The sequence below is a fragment of the Apiospora phragmitis genome (genome assembly GCF_038363925.1).
Source record: "Apiospora phragmitis strain CBS 135458 chromosome Unknown utg000006l:1.0-5683423.0:1.0-5690449.0, whole genome shotgun sequence".
Classification (NCBI taxonomy): domain Eukaryota; kingdom Fungi; phylum Ascomycota; class Sordariomycetes; order Amphisphaeriales; family Apiosporaceae; genus Apiospora; species Apiospora phragmitis.
In genome coordinates, this window is record NW_027117404.1 from 4,266,851 (window position 1) to 4,294,546 (window position 27,696).

Here is a 27,696-nt window from a genome sequence, read left to right on the forward strand (position 1 = left end):
AATGGCTAGAACTAAATAAATAAGCCTAGATAAGCTAGGACCGTACGAACTAAACGGATAACTAACTTAGGTCTCGTAGAGATAAGATAAAGGGATAATATACCTAGGGATGTTAAGAGCGGACGGATCATGGTAATTTAAATAAGCTAGTAAAAGAGATCACTAGTTAACGATACGACTTTAAAGGGAATTAATAAAAGAGAAATTAAATATATAATAATAAGCGATTATTTATATATTTTATATAAATACTCTTATTTTAATAATTAATTTAAATATGAATTTAATTTATTAATAAAGAATAGCTTAGACTTATAAACGCTATAAAGGTTAAATCTTTTTTAAAACTAATTAATTATTATTAAATCATTATCCCCGGATTTAATAAATTAATAGTATTTTTTTAAACTTAATAAAAAAGGACGAATTATTTTAATAAACTAAAAAAAAGCCGAAACCTTTTATAGTATAAAAGAACGTATCCTTAACGAACTAATACTTCGAGTAATAAATTTTATAAATCTTTTCGAAAATAAAACTAATATATTAAACTATATAATCGAAAGGTAATTAAATTAACGAAATAATAGTAAAAATTCGAACTTTATCGTATTTTTTTATAAAAATTAAATAAATTAAAGCTTAATTATTAAATTTATAATAAAAACCTCTTGATTATTATTAAAACTTATAAAAAATAAAGATACTATTTTAATAAAACGGTAAAACTAATAAAAGTTTATATTAATTATAAAAACCTTATAATATTTATTATAATTAAAAACTTAAATAAATAGTAAATCTAATAGTTTAACTTCTTATTAAGATTTAACCTTATTATTATTTATTATAAAAATAGCGAGAATAATCGCGTTAACGTATTAAACTAACGATTAAATTATTAAAAAGAAATCTTATTTAAAACGACAACTATTTTAACTTATAATTAAAATAATAACTTTACGCTATTACGTTAATTAAACGCTATAAACCGCGTTTAATATAATAAAGACTAAATTACTAAGTTTAAATAACTTAACCGGACCTTCGATTTTATTAATTATATTAAAAACTACTTTAAAGACCGCGATAGCTTTATCTTTTATCGAAATAAGATTTATATCCTTAAGTAATACCGCGAGAACTTCGTTAAAGACATCTACGAACACCTCGCGTACGAATATTAAAAAGTATTTATATCCTTAAGTAATACCGCAAGGACTTCGTTAAAGACTTCTACGAACACCTCGCGTACGAATATTAAAAAGTATTTAAAACTTAAAAACGAACTATTAAGTGATTTAATTACGAAAACTTTAAGTTAATTATAGTTAAAATAATCGGCGAATATAACTTTTATAATAAAACTAAGGCCGTTATATATTAATTATACGAAGAATTATAATTAATTTTACCGTTAAATAAAGCGTAGAAAATACTCGTATTTAACTTTATAATTAAGCTACCCTTATTTATAGAACCATTAATTAAAGTTAATTATAATAGTATTTTAATAATTACGAATAAATTTATAAAATATATCTACTTTTTACTATATAAAAGGTTTAACGTATCTTATAAGCGAATATCTTATTCTTTTACACCCTTTTTAATAAAATATAAATTAATTTTATTATAACGTATTTAATATATTAAAATTAATCGGAATCTATTAAAACAGCTAGAACTAAAGCTGTCTATATTACTCTAAAAAGGGTACTACGTACCTACGCGCACGAACCCCTTTCCTATTTCATTAAGAGGGGCATACGATACCCCTCGCAGCTCGTATTTAAGATAGATATGAATAATAGAATAAGAACGATTAAACCCCGATTAAAACCGGAACCACCGTACGTACGAGAGCCTATTTAATAGAATCCTTATTTTTAAATATTTCTATATTATTTTAATAAGTACGCGTATTATACCCGGGCTTTCCGTAAATTTTATAGCGTTATAAGCGTGTTTTAAACGTCTTCGTACAACCACTCCTCTAACGCGATTCGTTTTATAACTATTTATTAATATTTTTTTAAAACTATAAATCTTTTTTAGTTTATATATAAAATAACTTTTTATTTTATAACGGTTTTTTTATACGACGGCGCCGGCTAAATATTTTATTTATTTTTTAAAGTATCGCGTTTTTATTTTTTAAAAAAGTAACTCGGTGTATAATATACGTTATAACTTTTATAATTTAATTAAAATTAATTAAAATAAACGTTAAAAAACTATTTTAATACTATATAATACGGTTTCGAACGTATTTAGTTTAGGATTAAGTTTTAATCGAGTTATTTAAAGTTTTTAATTTTTAAAGAATAAATAAGCCGAAAAACGTCCCCCTAAAATATTAAAATACGTAGCTTTATATCTAATTATAAAATAATATATTCCGGATCGTACAAAATAAGTCCTATTCCTCGAAAGTTTCCTTATATATTCGAAACCATGAAAATCGCTTAAAACGCTTTTAAAAACGCTAGTAAGAAGCCCTCCTTTAAAATATAGGTAATATACGCCTGTATAAAATATTTAATTTCTTTCTCGTACGCTTTTTTTAATATATAAAAATAGCCGACATTAAAGGGTTAAAGCTTATATAACGAATAAGAAGGTATATAAAATATAATAATCGAGTTCTTTTTATAATAAAGCTCGAAAGCTATTAATTAATAGCTTTCGTAGTCGTTTAAGACTAGGAGGTGATAATAACTCTTTGTATAAAACTTAGTATATTAATTAAAGTATCGAATCTAGTCCGCGATTCTTTTATTCGTAATCTAGCTATTTTTAATAATTATAATCACCTAATCCTTTAGTAATAAGCTATTTTTATATTAAAAAAAGAGGGGCGTTTTCTCGATAAAAATAATATACGAAGGAATAACATAACCGTATAATCCGACGCCTTAATAATTATAACCTATTCTCGGTTCCTTTATTATATTACCCTAGGCCTTCCGCATCGATCGGAAGTGGTTATAACTATTTCGGACGAAATTTAGCCTATAAAAAAGCCGGTTTTATTAAAATTATAAATATCCTCCTTTTAAATCCCGTATTTATAAATTATATTATATATAAAGGTAAACTACGCGCGATACGCGTTGGGGATTTTTATAAAGGATTTTTTAATAATCGATTTTTTAGTTAAAACGCGTCCGGAGGTCTAGTTATTATTATACGAAGTTAAAGGCCTAATTAACGCCGACGCGTCCCGCATTACGTAAGCTAAATAATTAATTCGCTATATCTTTTATACTATTTAGCCGGGGAAAAAACGATCGCGTATTTAAATTAATAATATATCGAATAATCGTATCTTTTTCGGAATTTAAAAGCTTTTAAAAATTTATAAATATTTCGCGTCGTATAGGTTATTTATTTCGTTTACGCTATAAAGATTTTAATAAGACGTAATAAATTAATACAGCCTTTTATATATTTAAAATTAAGTCTTTTTAAAGCGCTTAAAGCGCTAGAATTATATTACTTTCTTTTTAAAGTTATAGTATTTTCGGACGTAAAAGAATATAAAAAAAGATTAAGGCTATAAGGAAATTTATGAAAGTGGGACATTCGCTTGTATAGGATATTCGCTTGTGGGATACGTTAACGATATTAACGATTTAACTTATACGTTCCTTCGAATAATCGTTAATTAATACGGGCTGCTCGAAACGATTATTTTTAACCGAGATAAACTATTGAACGTTAAATTTTAAGGATTATTTATAAAATAACTCGGCGTTAAATATAAATTATTTCTAGCTTATTACTTATAAATAAATAAATAAATTAATTAATTAAATTAAAAACTAAAATAATACCTACGCTATTATATTAATTATAAATAAAATAATTAAATATAAGTATTATATATAATATAGTTTACTTATAATAACGCGAATAACGAAGCTATACACATATCGCTATTTTAAATAAATTACGAGTACGACTCGGAAGATTATTAAAAAACACCTAGAATAAAGATTAGTACTAATCGCGACTATATAAATCGAAAACTAAAAAAACTCTAAATTACTTAATAATAAAACCTTACCTTTCTTTAATAACGAATAAAGGAGTACGCCGGATAGATTAAATTAAAAGGGGTAACTTTAAAAAAATTAAGGAAAATATACTTCTTACGACGAAATATTAGAATTTAATAATTAAACGAGAAACTAAACTTTAAAAAAAGCGTACTATTTAAAATCGTAAAAATTAATTTAAATATTAATTACTAATTATTATCATTTAAAAAAATATAAATATATTTAATATTTTATATTTTACTCTTTAAACTAGCGGCCGAAGCTATCTCGATTAATATATAATTAAAAATCGAAATAAATTAATATAAGTATAAAATAAAAACATTACTAATAAACGAAAAATAAGGTAAACCCTTTAATACCTCGTTTAATAAAAGGGTACCTATTAAAAAATAATACTTAAGAGTTTAAGAGACACTTAAAGAACGCCGCTGCGAAGCTTCGAGAATTTAAACGAGAGGACCCCCGACTAGCGGGCTAAGGTCTCTAAAATTACTTAAATTAAAGGACACCTATATACTAAAGGCCGTTTATTAAATACTTCTTATAGCTATTTAAAGTAGGGAGGATCTTATCCTCGGCGTTTAACTCTTATATTCCTCGTTTAAATAAATTAGCAGCTCGTTTTTTTCACTTCACGCTAAATTTTCCGAATACGCGATAAGCGACTAGCCGCTTTAATAAATTAAAATTACAGCTTCGCTAACTTCGAATAAAATAATAAAAGCCTCTCGTTCGCCTCCTCTTTATCTACGTTTAACTTTCGTTATTATAATAATACTTTCTTTAAAAAAAAAACTACTCAGACATTATCGTATGACCCATCGCGATTAAAACACTTTTTGTATCGAAAAAAGCGCTCCGCGATCTTACAGCTTTTTTTATTTTTAAAATAATAAGAATAGGGTATATCGACGATATAACCGTTAAAAGCGATATATTTAAAAAAACCGCTTATAATTTTTTTTAAATCTCTATTTTCGATACGATTTAATATAATAAATATATATTATAATAAAAGTAAAAAGAAAAAAATAACTTATTAAATCTTAATAAAATAAATAACTAGGTATAATATTTATAATAATTAACCGCTTTAAAAATAAAATAAATAAAAATAGGGAAATAATATTATAACTTAGCTTAACTATATAACTAAAACTTATTTTCAACACGGCTTTATAATAACCCGGAATATATACGAGACTTAATATAAGCTAGCTTCACTTAATTAATATTTATAACTTATTAATAATAACGAACTTATTTATTAAAAACACGATTATTAGAACAGTTAAAACTAAAGCTGTTTATACTACTCTAAAAGGGGTACCACGTACCTGCGCGCACGAACGCCTTTTTTATTTCATTAAGAGGGGCATATGATGCCCCTCGTAGCTAGCACTATAGATAGAAATAAATAATAAAATATAGCAATACAGCACCACTTGAACCCCCACTTATACGTACGTACGAAAGCTTATTTAATAACGATAATAATTATTAAAAAGAATACGAGATAAAATAATAATAATAGTATTAAGTAGTTAAAATAAACTAAATAGTTAAAACTAAATAATTAAAACTAAATAAACAAGCTTAAATAAGCTAAGATCGTATAAACTAAACGAATAACTAATTTAAGTCACGTAGAAATAAAATAAAGGGATAATATACTCAGGGAGGTTAAGAGCGAATAAATTACGATAATTTAAATAAACTAGTAAAAAGGATTATTAATTAATAATACGATTTTAAAAGGAATTAATAAAAAAGAGATTAAATTTATAATAATAAGTAATTCTTTATATATTTTATATAGATATTTTTTATTTTAGTAATTAATTTAAATATTAATTTAATTTATTAATAATGTGATAAACCTTAATAACTTTATTAAATAAATCTTTTCGCTTAACTACTTATATTATTACTTTACTAACTAAAGTATTATTACTTATTATATTAATAGGGCGTTTTTTTATCGCACGTTTAAACACTCTCTCGTATTATTAATATAAACTTAAGTACGTCTTATTTTATTCCTTTTAAAACTCGAATAATATTCGTTATATAAAGTATATATACTTAAACCTCATTAAATGTTAAAAACTTTAATTATAACGTATATTCATAAGCGAATATCTCATATAAGCGAATATCCCACTTTTATAAATTTCCTTATAGCCTTAACCTTTTTTTATATTCTTTTACGTTCGAAAATATTATAACTTTAAAAAGAAAGTGATATAATTTTATCGCTTTAAGCGCTTTAAGAAGACTTAATTTTAAATATATAAAAGGCTATATTAATTTATTACGTCTTATTAAAAACTTTATAGCGTAAACGAAATAATTAACCTGTACGACGCGAAATATTTACGAATTCTCGAAAGTTTTTAAATTTTAAAACAAATGCGATTATTTAATATATTATTAATTTAAATACGCGATCGTTTCTTTCCCGGCTAAGTAGTATAAAAGATATAGCGAATCGATTATTTAGTTTACGCGACGCGAGACGCGTCGGCTTTAATTAAGCCTTTAATTTTATACGATGATAATTAGACCTCCGGACACGTTTTAACCGAAGAATTAATTATTAAAGAGTTTTTTATAAAGATCCCGACGCGTATTACGCGTAATTTACTCTCGTACGGAATATAATTTATAAATACGAGATCTAAAAGGAGGATATTTATAACTTTAACGAGACCGGCTTTTTTATAAGTTAAATTTCGTTCGAAATAATCGTAACTACTTCTAATCGATGCGGAAGGCCTAAGGTAATATAGTAAAGGAACCGGGAATAGGTTATAATTATTTAGGGCGTTAAATTATATGGTTACGCCATCCCTTTATATATTATTTTTACCGAGAAAACGTACCTCTCTTCTTAGTACGAAAATAGCCTATTACCGAAGGATTAGGTGATCGTAGTTATTAAAAATAGCTGGACCACGAATAAAAGAGGCGAGGACTGGATTCGATACTTTAATTAATATATTAGGTTTTATATAAAGGGTTATTATTACTTTTTAGTTTTAAACGGCTACGAAAGTTATTACTCGATAATTTTCGAGCTTTATTATAAAAAGAACTCGATTATTGTACTTTATATATTTTCTTATTTATTATATAAGCTTTAACTTTTTAATATCGGCTGTTTTTATATATTAAAAAGGGTGTACGGAAAAGAAATTAAATATTTTATACGGGCGTATATTACTTATATTTTAAAGGAAGACTTTTTACTAGTGTTTTTAAAAGCGTTCTAAGCGATTTTCATTATTTCGAATATACGAAGAGGCTTTCGAGGGATAGTATTTATCCCGTATAATTTAGAATATATTATTTTATAATTAGATATAAAGCTATATATTTTAATATTTCCGGGATATTTTCCGGCCTATTTATTCTTTAAAAATTAAAAACTTTAAATAACCTAATTAAAGCTTAATTTTAAACCGAATACGTTCGAAACCGTATCGTACGATATTAAAATAATTTTCTAATATTTATTTTAATTAGTTTTAATTAAATCGTAAAGGTTATAATATATATTATATACCGAGTTACTTTTTTAAAAAGTAAGAACGCGACACTTCGAAAAGTAAATAAGATATTTAGCCGCGCCGCCGTACGAAAAAGAAACGGCTATAAAATAGAGGATTATTTCGTATATAAGCTAAAAAAGACTTATAGTTTTAAAAAGATATTAATAAATAGTTATAAGACGAATCGCGTCGGAGGAGTAATTATACGAGGACGTTTAAAATACGCTTATAGCGCTATAGAATTTACGGAGAGCCCGGGCATAATACGCGTATTTATTAAAATAATATAAAAGTATTTAAAGATAAGGATTCCGATTAATTTTAATATATTAAATACGTTATAGTAAAATTAACTTATATTTTATTAAAAGGGGTATAAAAGAATAAGATATTCGCTTATATAAGATATTCGCTTATAAGATACGTTACTTTTATTATAATATAAAATATTCTAGTAATTAAAGATAAAAAAATAAGCTAGTAGTATAACCTTTAAAATAAATCGAAAAAAAATAAAGCGATTTAAATTATTAACTTAAATTTAAAAAGCGATTTTAATATTACTAGTTATATTAAAATTAAAACTTATTAAAGTAATAATTTTCCGATTTCTTTTTAAATAATAAATAATAAAATAAACTTCGATTATAACATAGTTTAATATTAAATTTAAGTAACTACGTATATAATAAGACAGCTAAGTAGTTAAAGTGCTTAGCAGTATCCCCTTAATGGCGAAAACGCTGCTGTTAATATACACCTTTCGTACATGATCGACAAGGAGGTTTATCAAATTAGTCAATGTATCCAGCGAGATAAATATTATGCTAGTGGCACCCATCGATCCCTGATCCGTACAGTACTGCATAACCTGGCGGGTGCAACGCTTTATCCATTAAGGGGATATCTCGAGCTCCAGTGGCAATAATTCTGGCATACCTATGGTGACCTGTCGCAGAGCGGTGTCGATAATATTGATGTTACATAGAGTAGAAAGAGTTCTAAGACATGTCCCTTACCTGTTGTGTTGCGCATAGATGTCGCGCATGTGGACCCCTAACATTATCCCAAACACAAAGCATCATCCCATTCTCTGTGATATATACACCAACAACGCCCGCCAGAAACGACTTTTCCCAGACAGACACGCTTTCACCATTCCCTCCCCATGCCCCACTCCAGCGTGTTCCAATACGCCTGGTTAAAGTCCAGATCCACAGGGACGTTGGTGACTGGACTGTTGGGATCCGAACCGTCGATGTTACTGAACAGCAGAGGATCGGGGCTGACCTCCTCGTATGTACTGTTGTCCTGCATCACCCTGTCGAAGGAGTAAGCCAGATTTGGGTTGTGCCCGAAGCCGCTCATGGGCATAGCCATGATGAAGTCGCTGAAGTCCAGATCCGTATCCATCAGCGCGCTGCTGCTGATACTGCTGCCGCCCCACGACGTCGTGAGATCCGGAGTGTTGGCAGAGGTGGCGGTGGCGGCGGCGGCAGCAGCATCGCTCCTCGTCTGTGAGTTCTGGGCCAAATCAGCCAACATCTGCCGGATGAGGGGAACCAAGGGCGGCGGCGTCAGATCGGTAGGAGCGGCGTTGTTGTCAGCGTCCTCGCCACCCCCACTAGCCTCGCCGCCCTTCGCCGTCGCCATGGCGCGCCTCCGCGCCGCCTCGAACGCGTCCCACGCCCGCAGGATGAAGTTGCCGAAGATCTTGAACATGGGCAGGAACTGCGGGTCCACGGGGCCGTGGAAGCGCGCCATGAAGCTGTCGCTCAAGATACGCCAGGCCTGCGCCGCGTGGCGGGACAAGGGCCGGCGCTTGAGCTCCTGCACGACGTAGACGTACGCGGGGAAGGGAAATTGGTCCTCGAGCAGCCAGCGGTACCCTTTCGTCAGGGGCGAGCCCATCACCTTCTCGTCGCACTGCAGCATGGCCAGCGCGTACGAGAGAGCGCCCGCACGCTGCGCCTCGGTCGGCGGCTGCGGCTGCGTCGTCGCGGGCGGGTTCGAGAACTTGGCGTAGTAGGTCAGCAGCCGGTGCTTGGCGATGTAGGACCGGACGGTCCACTTCGTGAGGAGCTGCAGCGGGTTGTCCTCGTCGCAGCGCGCGAGGTGCTTCTCCTCGATGATGCGGTGCAGGGCCGAGACGTCGCCGCCCCCGGGCAGGGGCCGCGCGATGGGCTTGAGGATGGGCATGGTGAAGTCGAGGTGCGAGGGCGTGTTGCGCACAAAGTCGGCCATTTCGGCGCGCACGACGACGAAGAGGGCCTCGGTGGGCTTGCCACCGGCCACCTCCTCGGCCGGGGGCGCCTTCATCTCGGCGCGCAGGTCGCAGTCGTTGACGTTGAGCGGCACCTTGCAGTCCCACGTCGGCACAAGTGATGACGTCGCCATGTGCGTCTTTTCACGAACTCTGTGATCGAATAGTATCAAATTCCAAAATAATTTGCGGCGCAACTCGGCCTCGAGGACGCTGTGTTTGGCGAGGTCGGCCTCGCTGTCGAGCCCCATGCGCTCTGCGATGCGGATGGCGATGCTGAGCAGCGAAGACAGCGACGAAGGCATGGTCTCGGTTCTCACCGAGAGCTGGGCAGGGTCAGTTTGGTTTGCGTCTGATGTAACTGCTTTGTGACCGGAGCATTGACGAAACAGGTGGGTCACGGTAATCACTTACCAGGTATAAGAATAAGGAAGTCAAACAGTCACGATCATTTGTTCGAAGGAAGCCAGCGTTCGCCAAGGCCTGCTGACAAGAGAATTGATACTTGGTCGCCAGATCCTTCTTGGTAAGGCCAAACATGCTTTCGCATTCGTCCTTGTCGAGACTGAGAACGGCCATCGAGTAGATGCCGAACATGAGGGCCTCCAGGTTCCGGTCGATGCCGCTCAGCTTGCTCGCCGCCTCGACGATACGTCCCTGCAAGGTCGGGGTGTGCGTGACCTTCAGAAGGGGGTCCACGTTGTCGAGGTAGACTTGCCAGAGCCGGAAGATCTGGATGGGTTCCGGGTGCAGCGTTGAGAGGTCCACGGTGTTGTGGCTGTTTCGCGACCCGAACAGGAGGTGGTCATCATTGTCATACATTTGATCCATGGCTGTATGAACCATGAGCCGACTGATTCCCATAGTCAGGGTTTCGATGTCGTTGTTGACATTGGTATCTCTGAACTATTATGTTGTTAAACGTGACAGGTCAGCAGAAGCTTCATGGAAATCGAGTCTCTGTATCACCGAAACGCAAAGCCGTACCGCTGAGCCCATGGCTTGCCAAAAGTCCCTGCATGATATTAGATATATATAACAGAAATGCCGCTAAGATGTTTTTGAGGGGACAGTGAGACATACTTAGCTTGGTATGAAGCGGCGGGAGGCGGCGAGAATCCCACCGTGACGACAGGCTCATTCTGTTCGTCGCCAGACTCATAGCTGCCATGCGGCGAGTCCTTATCATCGTCGTCGTGGGCCGACAGCAACGGCCCATGGAGGGGGTCGAACTTGATTTTATGCTGGCGGAGCAGATCCTCATAATACCTAAGACGGGCCAGAAGGTCCCGCTCTGGGAAGCGCCGCCTCGCCGACGGGTCTGGGTCGCGGGCACGCATTGGACGTTGTGTTTGGAGCACTCCGAGCAGGGGAACTTGCGGTCGCATTTGACTTTGCGCTGCTGACAGAGCACGCAGGCCAGGACCCGCTGGGATTTGACGGCGGCGGCGGCAGCTGGTGGTGGTGGTGCGGCGTACGGGCTATGCGGCGAGGACATAATGAAAAGGAAAGAACAAGCACCGGATTACCACCTAACCGAAGACTCGGAACTTGAGATCAGTCAACAAGGACCATCGACTAAGCTTGGCTTGGAATGAAATACCTCTCTGCATGAACGCAACATCAGTTTCTTCGTCGAGTCAGCATCTCTCAGCGCACCTCGGGCTTTGGTAATGTCCGAGCTTACTCTGCCTGGGCCTTGCCTAGAGGAGTAAGATCGAAACGAAGTGGGGTTGTGCGATGTGCGTGGAATGGAGATGAGATGACCACATCCTTGCGTGTCAGCTTACAGACAACTTTGCTTACAGACGGAATTCGTCTCTGAATCAGATGAAGTAAATAGGTAGATGGAACCGGAAATAAAAATGTCGATGGATTCCTTCTTCCTGTAAATTTCGAAGAAGCCAAAATGGTGCGTAATCGGTGAACTACGAAATCGTGATGGTCCTCTCGACGGCCTTCTCTAGCCAGAGCGGTAGCTCCTCGACCTGCTCGACCTCGTCTAGGGGTGGACCATTGCCGTCCACATACACGGTCTGCGGATCCGAGTTACCGACGGCGGAAGGACGTGTCTTTGCGAACCCTGAAACCCGTACGAGGCCGATGCGCTGGTAGTGCTGCTGCTGCTGTCCGTCATCCTTCAACAGAAGAATGGCGTTCTTCCGGCTTGACCGCGATGGGCGAAGGACAAGCCCCAATAGCCCATCGTCGAGCGAAATATCTCCATCCATGTACGCGTAGGCCATTTGCATGACTCCCTCGCGGATTGGCAGCACCGCGTGCACTACATCCGTGAAGCGCATTCCTGCGAGGCGGCTCATCTGGCTGAGATTTCTATTGAGCTCAGTCCATGTTTTCCTCACGCATTGGATCTGGATCGTCAAAAAAGTGACACGCGACAGGCAGGAGACATTTGCGCTTGATAGGTCCGAGTTTCGTAAATCGTGCTTGAACCAGTCTCGCAATGGCACGACGTGATCATCTCTTTCCACCAGCCCGATTTCGCAACCGTCCGGAACGCAGATGTCGGACTCGTCCATGCGAATACCGCCTTCCCAGCCGCTCCAGCTCCAGCTCGGAAATGGCCGCCGACGCCGTGAGCCTTCTGCTTCATGGTGCCATGCAAGAGGAAACTCAAGCCACGAGCATTCTGCTTTTCGCACCTTGCGGAGGGGTACACCGTGGAGGTGTCGGATGCCGCTCGGCTGCAGCGCGCGAAAGAGCCCGAGTATCGCGTTGAGCGAGTCGCACTCATTGGTGAGCTGACGCCTCGTGTAGTTGACCAGCTGCTCCCGCTTGAGGTCGTCGCACTGTTTTCCCAACTCGGAGCCGCCGCTACGACCGCGGCCGCTGGAGCGGAGCGTCGCGCTGGGTATTATGTTCACAAAGCTGGACTTGCTTTCAATTAGCTCAGCTCGGGAGAGCTCCTTCGGCTTCTGTATCGTCTCGGCGTGGTGCGCCCCATTGCAGAGGAACGAAACCTGGTGGTCGGTGAAGATCAGTCGCCGCGGAGACAAGTAACCCTCCTGATAGGTCCAGCCACGCCGGGCCCAGGTCGAGTCGTCGAGTTCGGCTGAGGTGTGTGGGAAGATCCGGATGATGTCAAACTTCTCGGTGACGGAGAGGGATTCCTGGGGACAGCGCTGCCTCTCGCCCACTCCGGGCAGCCCGTACGAGTCTCCATCGCCAGCTGCCGCCACTATCGTCAGATATGCGCATGAGTATATCTTATCCATCTGGGCCATTTGCACCGCTTTCATAGGTCCGTCGTTCTGGTCAACCCACTATTCCTGTGGTGAGAAGATGCCTTGGCGTCACATTAGGATGGAGGGGCCTCCTTTGCTTCTTACCAACTTTGTCCACCCACAGATACCGCTCGCCGAGAGCTTTTGTCACAGCAATGGCGTCGATAATGACACGAGGCATGATTGCGCCAGCTTTTGTAGAACTGCCATTCTCTCCTTGCAGTGTAGGGGATGAAGGCTTCCACCACACATACGACAAAGCGACGTACTGGCATTTCAGAGGTGCCTCGACCGGTTCAACCCCGGTGTGGCAATCAATGACACGCAATCCGCGCACATCACTGCTACCGCCAACACCGGGCCCGCAAGTGCTGGCCGTCCAGTCTTTGCGGTATGATATCAGCTAACAAGCGACAGACGGGACACTGCGACTGCCGTAGAGCGCTGCGGTCTACCAAGAGCAGTTCCGCCGCCTTCCTGCCGGTCTTGCTTGCTGGCGGGATTGCAGCCATGCCCTCCCATTGAATTTCGCGGCAGCGATCGCAAAAAGCGAGGCCACTACTGGCGGGAGCTTCTAACAACAGTCGTCTTCTGGCAGGAGGTCCCCCTTCATCCTCAATTGTCCCCCTTTTTTGCGTGCTGCCAGGAGACAAGGAGTACTCCATTGTTGTTGGGAGCCATTCAGTTAGGGATCGTGGTCTGAATCTGCCAGATCGCTGGGCAGAAAGTCTCGGTGCATGATGTCAATGGTCATTAAAAGGAAACGCTCGAGCGGCTGAAGCTAAAGCATTCCTTACTACTGCACAGCCCTGCCCTGCTGTAAGTTAGGGCGACGAAAGCTGTATGGTCGATGGAAAAGCCAGTGTGGATCTGCGACATTCTAGTCGTCAATTTCCCATTTTCCTGGTGTTCAGCTGTTCAGCTCGGCGTTTTTAACAGTCCGCCTAGCAAACAGCCAAATTAGCAGGGCCTGGGATCATTTTAGCGTACCGCCAGGGCAGACAGGGTTTGCTACAGGAGGTAATGCGCAACCAAGATAAACCAATTTTCTTCTTGTCCATCATTGATACCGTGTAACCTATGTCTATACCAACCATGAAAAAGCCCATGGAGAAGCCCATGAAACAATGCTTCTCATGCTCAAATGGACGCCCCCGAACGAAGGGAAACTTAGAAAGCTAATTCCTCATACATAGATGCAGCAACCCTACATCACTCCGTGTTTTTGTTATTACATAATATGCTCACACAAGTGACTTGGATGCGCCATGATATGCAATAATCCTTCCTTCCTGACTGCTGAAAAAAAAGAAAAGCCCAATGCATAAATGCCAATTTAGTACTTGTCTCCTAGAACTCGCGCCCTCGACTTGGAGGGCTTAGCCACAGATGGCATGGCCTTGAACATAGACGGACCCTCTTTCGGTCCTCCCAGCAAGCCCGCCTCTTCCTCGTCGTCTTGCACGGGGCCACTGGGTCCCCAGACCCCGCGGCGCCGTGCGCGCCTCGCCCGCCCACGGCAGCACAGGCGAACGACGGGCAGGCCCGCGAACCAGAGCCCCATCTCCGGCGTGCCGGCGCGCACCCACAAGCCCAGGACGGCGAGAGTGCCGACAACGCAGAGGATGAACAGTGTCATCGGCTCCCTGATCAGGTAGAAGACCGGCACGGGCAGGTAGAATGTGGGCACGAATAGCGGCCCGCAGATGGTGTGCCGAATGGGCCACGTCGTCGAGGGGAACTCTCCCTTGATCCCGCTGACCTTGATGTCTACCGCCTTGGCCCTGTTGGAGGCGCCGTCGAACTGCTTGCGCGAGATGTTGTCGAAGTTGGCCAGTAGTCCGACCATGCGGTCGGTCTCGCGGATGGCGGTGGGGCCTTGGAAGTCGTTCCAGAGGCTCAGCTCCTTCCAGATCTCGACCGTGCCGCTCGCGTGGCTGTAGACGCGGACGTCGATCTGATTGTCCCACGACCCGTGCAGGACCTCACCGACAAGCACCTTGTCGGTCCAGCGGAACCAGGGCATATTGATGGCATCGTCGGTCGTGCCATGGCGGACTTTCGACGTAATCCTGTCGCTCAGGTAGTAGGGCTTCGCGGGGTCGGCGGCGGCGCTCTGAAGGGCGGCGTCGGTGAGGTTGAGGCGCGCATCACCCAGACGGAGGACAAGGGCGTCGGACTTGGCGTCGGCGTCGAGGTGCCAGTCGAGGATCAGGGCGCCGCAGTCCTTGCAGTTAGATCCCCGCACGCGGTCGACCGTCCCCTTGTAGAAGTCGCCGTACGGGTGCAGGGTCGTCAGGGCGCCGCCGGTGCGCAGCGTCTGTTGGATGTAGGCATCGCGGTGGGTGGAGGGGACCTGGGGGGACGGCAGGAAGAGCCAGGTGCCGACGAGACAGAGCCAGGTCAAGGGCAGTAACCCAAGAACTCGCGTAATGGTACAGCGAGGCATGCAGGATGTGAGCGAGTTCTTTTCAACGAGTGGACGCAACAGACCCGTCGCGAGAAGATTGGCGGTAGGTTAATATTGTGGCAGGGCGATGCAACATTAAAAAAGGGATTACATGATTTCATTGAGGGTAAAGGGTTGGGGGTCGAATTGAATCTTAGGGGGTCCCCCTTAGCGGCTCCATGCAGATTTCAGTGGGGCTTGTTTGATGGAACAGGCTTAAGTAACCGCTGATCCTGCGAGCACCGATATCTCCGCGCAACTGGCCAGCTCCCAATTAAGTCATGTTTGATCGCCCACTCTGCGTCTTCCATGAATGCCGCTGGAAGTCATTTTCTTCTGCTTCCCGAGGGCTTTGAAAAACATTGCACGGCTGATACAATGTATGACTGATAATGGCACGCATACGCTGGCACTATCAGACTCCATGGAAACACCAGGCAGGCTAGAGAGATCCTTATCCGTCCCGGCATGCTAAAGATGGTATTTCAGGTGAGAGGTGCTGCACCTACGATGCCTACGATGACATCACCCGCCCTTTCATGCCTGATACTCCAATGATTTTTCTATCCCATTAGTGCTGAGTTGACGACTGGATCTGCCGTATTCTCTCTGTCCCTCTCCCTCTCACCCCTGAATTATCAGTCAAAATGAATCCCCCACAACTTCCTGCTGCGGCCCGCTGTAAAATCGCTTCTGGCGAGCAGGCTCGAGGATGTGAAGAGAGGGAAGCATGTGTCTTTGGGCGAGGATTAGATTGCCTTGAACATCTGAAATCTGCAACTCTAATCAGGTGGGAATAAATGACTAAATAAGTTGGAAATAAAGGAGAGCGCGAAAGTCATTCTACGCGGTAATCAACCGTGCGGCTTACTTGAAACTACTGTCTCGGTGTCATCATCTCGATTGGCTCATGTCACCGTTTTGAACAAGCCATCGTAATGCCATGGCGTCTACTCCGCCGACAGGACGTTCTTGGGCCCTGGTCCTTGACCTCCAACACGAGCCCCAACATCCACGGCGTGGGCACGCCGAGCTCATGAGCCTTGGCAACAAAGAGATCCCAATCCATCATCCCGGCGAGGCCCCGCAACGCCGCGAGCGAGTTGTTCTCCGCGAGGCCCCTTAGCTTTTGGGTCTCGATGTCACTTAATGATATATATATTCTACCGCTGCTGGCGCCACGGTCAGATCCTATCACGGGCTGGACCAGTAAGCCCATCAGATAGATCGGGCTCACAGAAAGACAAGACTGTGTATCATCTACTCGTCCGCTCGATAGAGCATACAGGTCCGAAAGCTCCTGGAAGAAGCTAGGGCTCCCGTTCTCGTGAATAAACCCCCAAGAGTCATCACCCTCAAAGATTCCCCGCAACCTATTGTCATGGCCCCAGCGAGCCGGGAAGGCGATGGTGGAATGCTAGGGAGTGGTAAAGGAGGCGCCAGGAGGTAAAAGACAGACTGGTATTTTATTTTCAAATGTCGACGGGTGGATGGAGAGCTGCGACTGGTCTAAACGTTTTCTTTCACGGCGAGGGCATATGCCTATCAAGGGTTGATGTTACCATGCGGGAAGTAAAATCTCGAAACTCAAGCGCCATGTCTTAGCTTAGAAGTGGAGATATTTTTCAGCTCAGAGCGGTCCAAACATTTGTTTAGGTGTCACCCTTATCTTAAGCAACGCCTGCGTTTGTGGTACTGTGATCTTATGGAACCCTTACTAAATTATGCCCATATATCTAATCTTGAAAGAAGTCTGTTGGCTCTGATAGATCCAGTTTTAGAAGGCGCTGTCAGTACAAATCGACAGAGCCGACGCCTTGAATGACAAATTCCAGCAATACCTTGAAGTATGCAGGACACTCACAGAGCTCCTGTCAACAGGGATCGAGTGCAACAGTGTGTCCTCCTTCTTTAGGTCCACGACCATGCTCCCGTTCGCCACTGGTGTCGCGGGCATATATAGCTGTTTGGGCGGGTAAGTGTACGATCACAGGGATTTCGGGTCCTCCATATACCTTCACGGCAGGCATATGTCATCGTTCGTAGCTGATCATATATGCACGCACAGTGTGATCTTCTCCATTACGGTGCTAAATCTGTTTATTATAATCGGCTTTGGATGGAAGGCTCATTTGACAGCGCTCGTGGGCCTGGCCCTCCTCAGCATGGCCCGCGTCGTGCTGATCGATACGGCTTCCCTGACGGACTGGCCATACTTAGGTTGCGATGTGGTCTCCTCGGTATTTATGGCTTCTTCGTCAGGTCTTTATTCATTCTATAGCCCAAGTGCTTCGTAAGTCTGACAAAGGACATGGTTTAGCATGGCGTTTATGATGCTCTATATAGCGTCACCCCTTGCCTCTCGTATCAGTGGCGCAGTACAAACTAAATAAATATTTTCTGATTCGTGTATCTGGACCAACGTGGCGCCTTTTATGGGAATTTGTCGCATTAACTGCACACTTGATACGGACAGTAAGCTTGACATCTATCTTACTTGTAACTTGTGACCCTTTCTTGCTCGTCCTATAACGAGGCAAGTCTACGGATCTCATAATTAATCGTCTTCGAGGTGAGTCCCTACAAGCAAGCTCTTCGCAGGAGATTCAATAGATAAGGATTCTTCGACTCTGGATGTCGCGTAAGCTTATCATTGCCCATATACGAGTAGTTCGAGACCTGGACGGAGTACCTCGGAACCGAGATGAGAACCTCCTAGTTTGATCGGTCGATATCTGCGCTTGATAGCCGGTACTTCTCCCGAAGCCTCGGCTTCCTTATAGGAATAGCTTCGATAGCTGGTGGGATCTATTGGCCTGGGTTGGCGAAGAGGCAGAGGTATCGAGTATGTCAGGGTCGTATTTTGAACGGGCCAGCCGCTGGAAGAGGTCAGCACCGTGATCCTCTGCAAGAACCTCCATGTGAATGAGTAACAGAGATTTAAATTTGGAATGATTGACAATCAGCTGCCACCTCCGAATCATCATCGTGGTCAATCTACGTGAGACCTGTGCTTGGTTCCCGCATAGCCCCTGCTTATCGGACCTTCAGCGCTAGGAGGCGGCTCGAGTTTCTTTTGGATGCAGGTACCCACACACCCTCCACCATCATCTTAGGGGGACGAGGGAGGACCCGGGACAGCGAGGGACAGAAACATTACACGGGTGCTTACCCCAGTGCAGAATCCAAGGGTCTTATATTTAAATCGGTCGGACTAAAGGTTGGTATAGAGACTCAAGTGCCCCTTTTCAAGAATTGACTTTGTGTCACACGCAAAGTGGAACTTCACCAGATGCGTGCGTTATAACGTTGGAGACCCACCTTCGGGCCCCCCCCTGCTTCGGCCCCCTGTTAACCAGCCTGTTACAACCCGACCTAACCATGCGGCTAAAAAACCCCACTCACCGGCACGGAACTACCATGCCCCGAACAGGCTACGATACCACAGCTACGGACCGCACCGCCAGCTATACTAACACGAAGCTGGACTCTTCTTAATAACAAGTAACGCCATTACCGCGCCTGGCGATGGGGCGAACGCGCCTATAAAGCAACGGCGACCGTTAATAAGTCACGTGGCACGGTAAACGATTAGGAGAGATTACTAAGTAGCGTAGAGCGTGATTAGGCGAGATCACTAAGTAGCGCGGAGCGTGATTAGGCGAGATTACTAAGTAGTGTAGAGCATAATTAAGAGAGATTATTAAGTAATAACGACTTAATAAAAGAGGGATTAAATATATAACGATAAATATTCTTTTACATATTTTATATAAATACTTTTTATTTTAATAATTAATTTAAATATTAATTTTAATTTATTAATAAAATAAATAATTTTAATAAAACTATTACGAATACCTTTAAGTTTATATACTTTAATTACTTTTATTTTTATAAATTATTATTTATTATATCGATAAAAACGATTTTTATTATATATTTAAATACTTTTTTATATTATTAATATAAACCTTGATATATTTTATTAGGTTTTTTTTAAAACTTAAATAGCGTTCGTTATATTTTAATTACTTTTATTTTTATAAATTATTACTTAAACCTTTAAATAATAGCACTATAAAAACTATATTTATACCTGGCTTTAGTAATACCGCCCGATAAGGAAAGACCCCTGCCGCCACCTTTAATATCTCTTAATAAGACCCTGCTATAGATATCGATAGCGACGATAGTAACGACGGGCCTACCCGATAAACGTTAGCCAAGCGAATTTAGAAACTCGAGCAAGAGAGCGCCAATTATTAATATTATTACGCTAAGCTTAAAAAGGAACGTAATAAGCTCTTAGTTAAGGGTACCTTAAAATAGATATTTTATAATATCGATAAACTATATGAAAAAGTATGTCTTTTTTATATAATTATTAATATTATTTAAACCTTTATTATATTAAAAAAAGGTATAAAGATTAATACGTTAACCCTTTTTAACGAAATAAACGGAAATTTCCGAAGTTTTTTTATTTAAGTTAAAACTTATTAACGGTTTTATGAAAAAACGTTCTAAAACGCTATTTAACGAGTCGTCCACGCCGCCTCGTTTTTTAAAAATAAAATACTCGTTTAATTCGAGCCTTATTTAAATAAATTTATAAAAAATAATTAATAAGTTAAGTTATACCGTATAAAGGTATAACGTATTTTTGAAAATTACGACGGCTTCGAACAAGCCCTTAAGTCACTTTTTTAAAACTTCGACGAAAAGCGATAAGTAGAGAAGGAACTTAAAACCCTTAAATAAAAAAGATTAGCCGCTTTTTATACGGCCGAGTTCTAACGTATTATAACTTGATTAAATTATATCGAAGTTACGAAAATTATAATATATTATTAAAAATTAAAGAATAATGTTAAGAATAAACTTAGCCGGCTTGACGCCCCTGATAATTTTTTTATATATATAGAGCTCATTATTAAGATCGATACTAGTATATACGAACGACGCCGCGAAAAGTAGGGCGGACCTTAGCGGTAGACTAGTTAAACCTTAGTTAATATAAGGCGACCACGTTAACGTAACTATATACCGCCTAGGAATATTATAGCGTATAACTATTATAATAAGCTTATAAACCTCGATATTACTAAGTACGATAAGTAGAATAAAAAGTTACGCGGTATTTGCTATAATTACTAAAAATTAAGATATTACGCTCGAAAATATTAGATATTAGGGAAGGATTTCCGACGAGTTTTAAAAGGATAATATATTAACGCTATTAAGGTAAAAAATACCCCTATAATAGTTATTAAAAATAATAGCGTTATTATTAAATACGGCAGCTTATCCTAGATAGCTTATTATAACGATAGGTATACCTCTTACTTAGCGGATAAGGAAGGCACCGGATAGTTCTTTAAAGCCCCGGAAGGTGAGAAGGACCATAACCGAAGCGTCGTAATAATACGGAGGGAACGACCCCCCCCCTCATAACGAAGACAGCGACTCAATAGACGACATTACGAGCTAATCAGAGCAACCGATAAACAACGAACGCCTCGTAGGTATATTTATAAGCGAACTAGTACACGAGATTACTAGGCCTAAAAACCTAAGGACCGACGGATGGTTAGCTATCCCCGATACCTCTTGCCCCGACTCGAGATACTTACGCTAAATACTTATTACGGCCGGCTTTAATTAAGAAATTTATAATAATTACGCCGTAAAGGACGATTTACGAATTTTTTTTATATACGAAAAATATTTTATACTTTTATAAATCTCGTGCGTATATAACGTTTATATAAAACACCTCGCGGAAAAATTCGACACGAATAGTTTCTCCGAAAGATTAATAAATAACCTATTACGTAATTATACCCGGATTATATTATTAAAAAAATCCGAACGTCGATACTTAATAGACGACGCGCGTACCTACTAATATAAAAAGACCTACGGTAGTTACGATAATATTACTTAGAAAAACGAGATTAAAAGGAGTATTTTAAAGACTAATACCTCGAATACGCTTAAGAAAAATCGCGAGCTTATAAACGTTTAAAAAAGAGCGCTTAATATTTTTAAAATATATAAATATATATTAAATAAAAAAACCCTTTTAATATATTAAAGAATTTATAAAGCGTTTATAAATTATCGCGAATTTAATAAACTTTTAAATTATTTAAAAAACCCGAATTTTAAATATTAAGAATAATATTTCGTATAAAGAAAAATATAGAAATATCTTTATTAATATATTAAAAAACGCTTTATAAAAAATAAAAAAAATAATAATAACGATATAAGGATTAATTATAAAAAACTATTAATTACTTATAGGAATAGCGTTTAGAAAATAAACGCCGCTTATTATAAAAAAACGATAAAAAGCGGACTAAAATAGGTCTTTATATTAAATAACGGATAATTAAGTTATTTATAAATATATTATATTAATAATAAATATAAAAAGAGTTTATATTAAAGCGTTACTTAATAATAAAACGTAAAAAACTATATTTTACTACGAATTATTAATTACCTTAAATTCGAAAAATAAGAAAAAAACGCTTTATACCGATTTAAAACCGTCGATAAAGGATTTATAATTTATAATAATAAAGAAGTACGGAAAGAAATCGCGAACCTTCCGGTTAATATCGGAAAACGTTATAAATAAATTACGTATAATATTATAAACGTTATAAAATATAATATAATTTTAAAAATATTTTAATTATAAATCAATAATTTTAAAATTAATTAAAAAATAAATAAATTTTAATAAAATAAATTAAGAAAAGGTTTAATTAATAGGTAGCGATTTAAAAAATAACCTTTTAATAAACTTAAAATCTTTAAAATATATATTATTATTAAAGAACTTAAGTTAAACGTTATAATAATTATATTAAAAAAGTATTAATAATTCGAAACATTTTTTAATAAAAAACTAGGAATAGGCTTACCGTTTTATATACGGTAGGATTATAAGATACTTTTTAAAAATAAAAAAGAACCCCTATTTATATTTATATATAAACTTAATTAAAAGTATAAGTAAGCCTTAAAAAAGTATATTACGGAAAATCTTGAGAAAGGAGTTATTTAACTATTTATATTATTAATAAGCTTTTTTATTCTCTTCGTTTTAAAAAAGAGTAAGGACGGGAAACCTAAATAGCGTATATATATCGATTATTAGAAGCTTAACGAAATTATTATTAAAAACCGGTACCCTTTTTTTTAATCGGCGATTTATAAAATAAATTATTATATATTAAAATCTTTATAATATTCGACCTCTTTAATATATATAATTTAATCCGAATTAAAAAAAAAAGAGGAATAAAAAACCGCGTTCTAAATTAAGTATAATTATTTTAAATATTAAACTATACCGTTTAATTTAATTAACGTATTAACTAATTTTTAATCTATAATTAATTATATTTTATAAAAATACCTCGATAAATTTATTATAATTTACTTCGATAATATCTTTATTTATTTCGAGAGTAATGAATAATACCGAAAGTATATAAAGTTAATATTTTAAAAGTTAATATTTTAAAAGTTATAAAACGTTAATTTATTAATTAATTTAAAAAAAACGAATTTTATTAACGATCCGTTACTTTTATAAAATACGTAATATTTTCGGGTAAAATTTAAATAAAACCTTTAAAAGTTTTAATAATTAAAAAATAGTTTACGCTTATAAGCGTTCCGGAAGTTAGATCTTTTTTAAAATTAATTAATTATTACCGGATTTTCGTCCCCGGATTTAATAGGATAGTAATATTTTTAATAAACTTGATAAAAAAGGACGAATTATTTTAATAAACGGAAAAAAAAATAAAGCTTTTTACGATATTAAAGAACGAATTTTTAATAAATTAATATTTTATGTAATAAACTCGTTTAAACTTTTTAAAATTAAAATCGATATATTAAATTATACGATTAGAGGATAATTTAATTAATAAAATAATAACGGAAAGTTGTACCCGGTTGTATTTTTTTCGAAAAAGTTTAACGAATTAAAGTTTAATTATTAGATTTATAATAAAAAGTTAATAACTATTATTAAAACTTATAAAAAATAGAAATATTATTTTAATAAAATAATAGAATTAATTAAAGTTTATATTAATTATAAAAACTTTATAACGTTTATTATTATAAAAAAAACTAAATAAATAATAAATACAATGGTTTAAATTCTTATTAAGATTTAACCTTATTATTATTTACCGGAAAAGTAACGAAAACGGTCGCGCCGACGTACTAAGCTAACGACCGGACTATTAGGAGGAAGTCCCGCCTAAAACACGGACTATCCTTATTTACGACTAGAACAGTAACCTCACATTATTAAAATAATTAAACGTTACGAGCCATATCCAATATAATAACGATTATGTTATTAAGTTCCGGTAACTTAATTAAACCCCCAACCCCGCGAACTACCCTAGGGATCGCCTCGAGGACCGCGACGGCCTCACCTTCTACCGAACAAGATCTATATCCTTAAGCGGTACCGCGAAAACTTTATCTAAGAATTCCACGAGCACCCTACGCACGGATATTAAGGAGTATTTAAAACTTAAAAAAGGATTATTAAGTAATTCGATTATAAAAACCTTAAATTAATTGTAATTAAGGTAATTAATAAATATAACCTTTATAATAAAACTAAAGCTACCCGATACCGATTATACGGGGAATTATAACCGATTTTATTATGAAATAAAGTATAAAAAACTATTATATTTAATTTTATTATTAAACTACCCTTATTAAAAAAACCCCTAATTAAGATTAATTATAATAATATTTTAATAATTATAAATAAATTTACGAAATATACTTACTTTTTATTATATAAAAAAGCGAGCGATATTAACAACCTAGCGTATATATTCCTTTAAATAATTATTAATTAATATAGGTTACCTGAAATAATTATTTTTAATAAAGATAAATTATTTACTGTTAAATTCTAGAAATTATTTATAATATAATTTAGAATTAAATATAAATTATTTATAACTTATTACTTTTAAATAAATAAATAAATCGAGCGGATAAATTAAACCTTAAAATAATATCTACACTGTTATATTAATTATAAATAAGATAATTAGGTATAACTATTATTTATAATTTAATTTATTTATAATAACGTAAATAACGAAGCTATGCGTACCTTATTATTCCGAGCGAATTATGATACGACCTGGAAATTATTAGAAAACCTTTAAAAGGAGAGCTAGTACTAATCGCGATTATATAAGTTAAAAAATTAAAGGAATTTTAAATTATATTATAATAAAACCTTACCTTTTTTTAATAATAAATAAAGGGATACGCTAATTAAATAAAATTAAAAAGATTAATTTTTAAAAAAAGAGAAAAAGTTTACTTTTTATAATAAAATATTAAAATAAAACGATTAAGTAATAAATTAAACTTTAAAAAAATAAAACTATTTAAAATTATAAAAGTTATTTTAAAAATTAATTACTAATTATTACTGCTTAAAATAATATAAATACACCTTATATTTCATATTTTATTATTCGAGCTAGCGGCCGAGGAAACTTTAATCAATATATAATTAAAAATTAAAATAAATTAATATAAGTATAAAATCGACGGGATTATTAATAAAAAAAAGAAAAGACGAAGCTTTTAATACCTCGTTTAATAAAAAGGTTATTTATTAAAAAATAATATTTAAAAACTTAAAAAACATTTAGCGAATATTATTAAAAAGCTACGGACGTTTAAATAATAACTTTAAAAATCGGTTTAAAAAAGAAGTCGGTCGCGTTTTAATTAATAATATTAAAACCTTTTTAAGTTTAAACGGCTATAATAGCCTTAGACTCCCGACGTTCCTGCTTTTTTAGCTCGTTTAGGGAATATAAACCATGCTATATTAATTTAACCCCTTAAATACGAGCTATTTCTTTCTATTTACAGAAACGAATAAGGCGAGTAACGGCCTCGTTAATCTGGCGTTAAAGCTTTAAGAAATAAGCCTCTACGGCGGACTCTTTCCGAGATAGGCGGTCGTGCTCGTTCTGTATACGCCGTAAAAAAGATAATAAAACCCCGGTATTATTATACGTATAGTTAGTATAAATATATTCCTTATATTTATTAACGCCTTTTATTATTTTATAAAATTACCCTTTTATAAAATAATAACTATAAAGTATGATTTCGAAACTAAATTTAAAAAAGGTTTCGATAAGGTCTGTATAACGAACAGTAAAAGAACGATTAAGCTTAATTCGAGATTTTTCGACGCGATTATTTATAATAAGTATATATTATAATAAAAGCGATAAAGAAGGAAAAACTTATTATAAATTATAATAAATAAACGGTTAAGGTATTTATAAAGTTAATACTTTAAGGATAAAATAATTAAAAAAAGGAGAATAATATTATAACTCGATTTAATTATATAATTAAAAAACCCTACTCACCGGTATAGAACTATTATACTTTAAATAAGCTACGATATTATAGTTACGGACCGTACCGCCAGCTATATTAATATAAAATTAAACTTTTTTTAATAATAAATAACGTTACTATCGCGCCTAGCGATAAGGTGAACGCGTTTATAAAGTAACGGCGACCGTTAATAAGTTACGTAATACGGTAAACGATTAGGAGAGATTACTAAATAGCGTAAATCGTAATTAAGCGAGATCATTAAGTAACGCGGAGTATAATTAGGCGAGATTACTAAGTAGCGTAGAGTGTAATTAAAAGAGATTATTAAGTAATAACGGATTAATAAAAGAGGGATTAGATATATAATAATAAATATTCCCTTATATATTTTATATAAACACTTTTTATTTTAATAATTTAAATATTAATCTTAATTTATTAATAAGGTAAATAATTTTAACGAAATTATTACGAATACTTTTAAGTTTATATACTTTAATTACTTTTATTTTTATAAACTATTACTTATTATATTAATAAAAGCGACTTTTATCGCACGTTTAGATACTTTCTCGTATTATTAATATAAACCCTAGTACGTCTTACTAGGTTTCTTTTAAAACCTAGATAGCGTTCGTTATATAGCCACCTAATTTTTTACCCCTTTTAAACTTTTGTAACTTATTTATTAATTCCTTATTATTTTCTTTTAAATTTCTTTTATAAAGTATTATTATTTAATTATAAACTAATACTTTAAAGAGGAGTTTTAAAAAGCTTTAAATTATATTATAAATAATACTTTAATTAAGTAAGCCGCTTAAACATACGATATTTTTAAGTTAACGTTTTAAAACCGGGTTAAAGGTTAATACTCTTAATTAAAAGGTATAATAGATTTATAAAGGCTTAGTCTTAACTAAGAGAAGTATTTATTATTATAAATTATTATTTAATAAGTTTTAAGGCTTCCTTTAACGCACACTTAAGTAAAAGAATTCGCCGAGCGTATCCTCTAAGCTTAAAAAGACCTCGAACTATTTAATAAAAAGTGGCTACAAGCCTTTTTATATAGGAATTTTACTATAAAGGCTTAGAGAGCTCGATTTATTAATTTAAAGCGTATTAATAAAGCTTTTATCGAAGTAATTCGGTTATAGTTTTAACGACTTAAATAACACGAAATCTAAGAAATTAAGCCGGCTAATCGTTATAATATAAACGAAGTAAAGGTTTTAAAAGGTATCGAATTAAACGGTTTAATACTTAAAAGTATTAAAACCCGGTTTATTAAAAGAAATAGCTTAGTTTAAAAGCTTAGACCTCTTTTATCGAATACGTATTTATTTAAGGGTATATATTACCTTTATTAATTATTTTAAGAGTAGAACCGTTTAAAAATAATAGTTTCCTTTTAATTTAAATTTTTTAAAAAGCTAGTAGTTTACCGTAACGGAAAATAGATAAATAACGAATGAGACGGCTATCGAATAGCTCGAAAAGATCTTTATCTCGAATACCGCCCGGAGGACCCTTCGGAATACCGGCTACTTGTTATAAATAGCTACGGAAGCTATAAAACGACCGATTTTATATATTTATACTTCCGTTATTGTATTCGCCTTTTTTTACCCTTTTATATAACCTATATTTTATAGCCTCTCGA

General features: G+C 36.4%; 4 protein-coding genes across 4 annotated transcripts; 1 reads left to right on the forward strand and 3 right to left on the reverse strand.

Moving 5' to 3' along the window:
* Positions 1-8,776: 8,776 nt before the first annotated feature.
* On the reverse strand, positions 8,777-11,385 carry PG994_006541 (uncharacterized protein; the record flags this gene model as incomplete). The annotated part of the gene is made up of 5 exons (XM_066857950.1): positions 8,777-10,213; positions 10,302-10,793; positions 10,875-10,902; positions 10,971-11,208; positions 11,295-11,385. 5 exons carry the CDS (start codon positions 11,383-11,385, stop codon positions 8,777-8,779), a joined length of 2,286 nt encoding a protein of 761 aa, XP_066717219.1.
* Positions 11,386-11,815: 430 nt separating this feature from the next.
* Positions 11,816-13,797, reverse strand: PG994_006542 (tol protein; the record flags this gene model as incomplete). Its single annotated transcript, XM_066857951.1, has 3 exons — positions 11,816-13,086; positions 13,238-13,535; positions 13,588-13,797. The coding sequence occupies 3 exons, from the start codon at positions 13,795-13,797 to the stop codon at positions 11,816-11,818; spliced, it is 1,779 nt and encodes a 592-aa protein (XP_066717220.1).
* Positions 13,798-14,468: 671 nt separating this feature from the next.
* Positions 14,469-15,581, reverse strand: PG994_006543 (uncharacterized protein; the record flags this gene model as incomplete). The annotated part of the gene is made up of 1 exon (XM_066857952.1): positions 14,469-15,581. One exon carries the CDS (start codon positions 15,579-15,581, stop codon positions 14,469-14,471), a length of 1,113 nt encoding a protein of 370 aa, XP_066717221.1.
* Positions 15,582-16,524: 943 nt separating this feature from the next.
* Positions 16,525-16,707, forward strand: PG994_006544 (uncharacterized protein; the record flags this gene model as incomplete). Its single annotated transcript, XM_066857953.1, has 1 exon — positions 16,525-16,707. The coding sequence occupies one exon, from the start codon at positions 16,525-16,527 to the stop codon at positions 16,705-16,707; it is 183 nt and encodes a 60-aa protein (XP_066717222.1).
* Between the last annotated feature and the right edge of the window lie 10,989 nt (positions 16,708-27,696).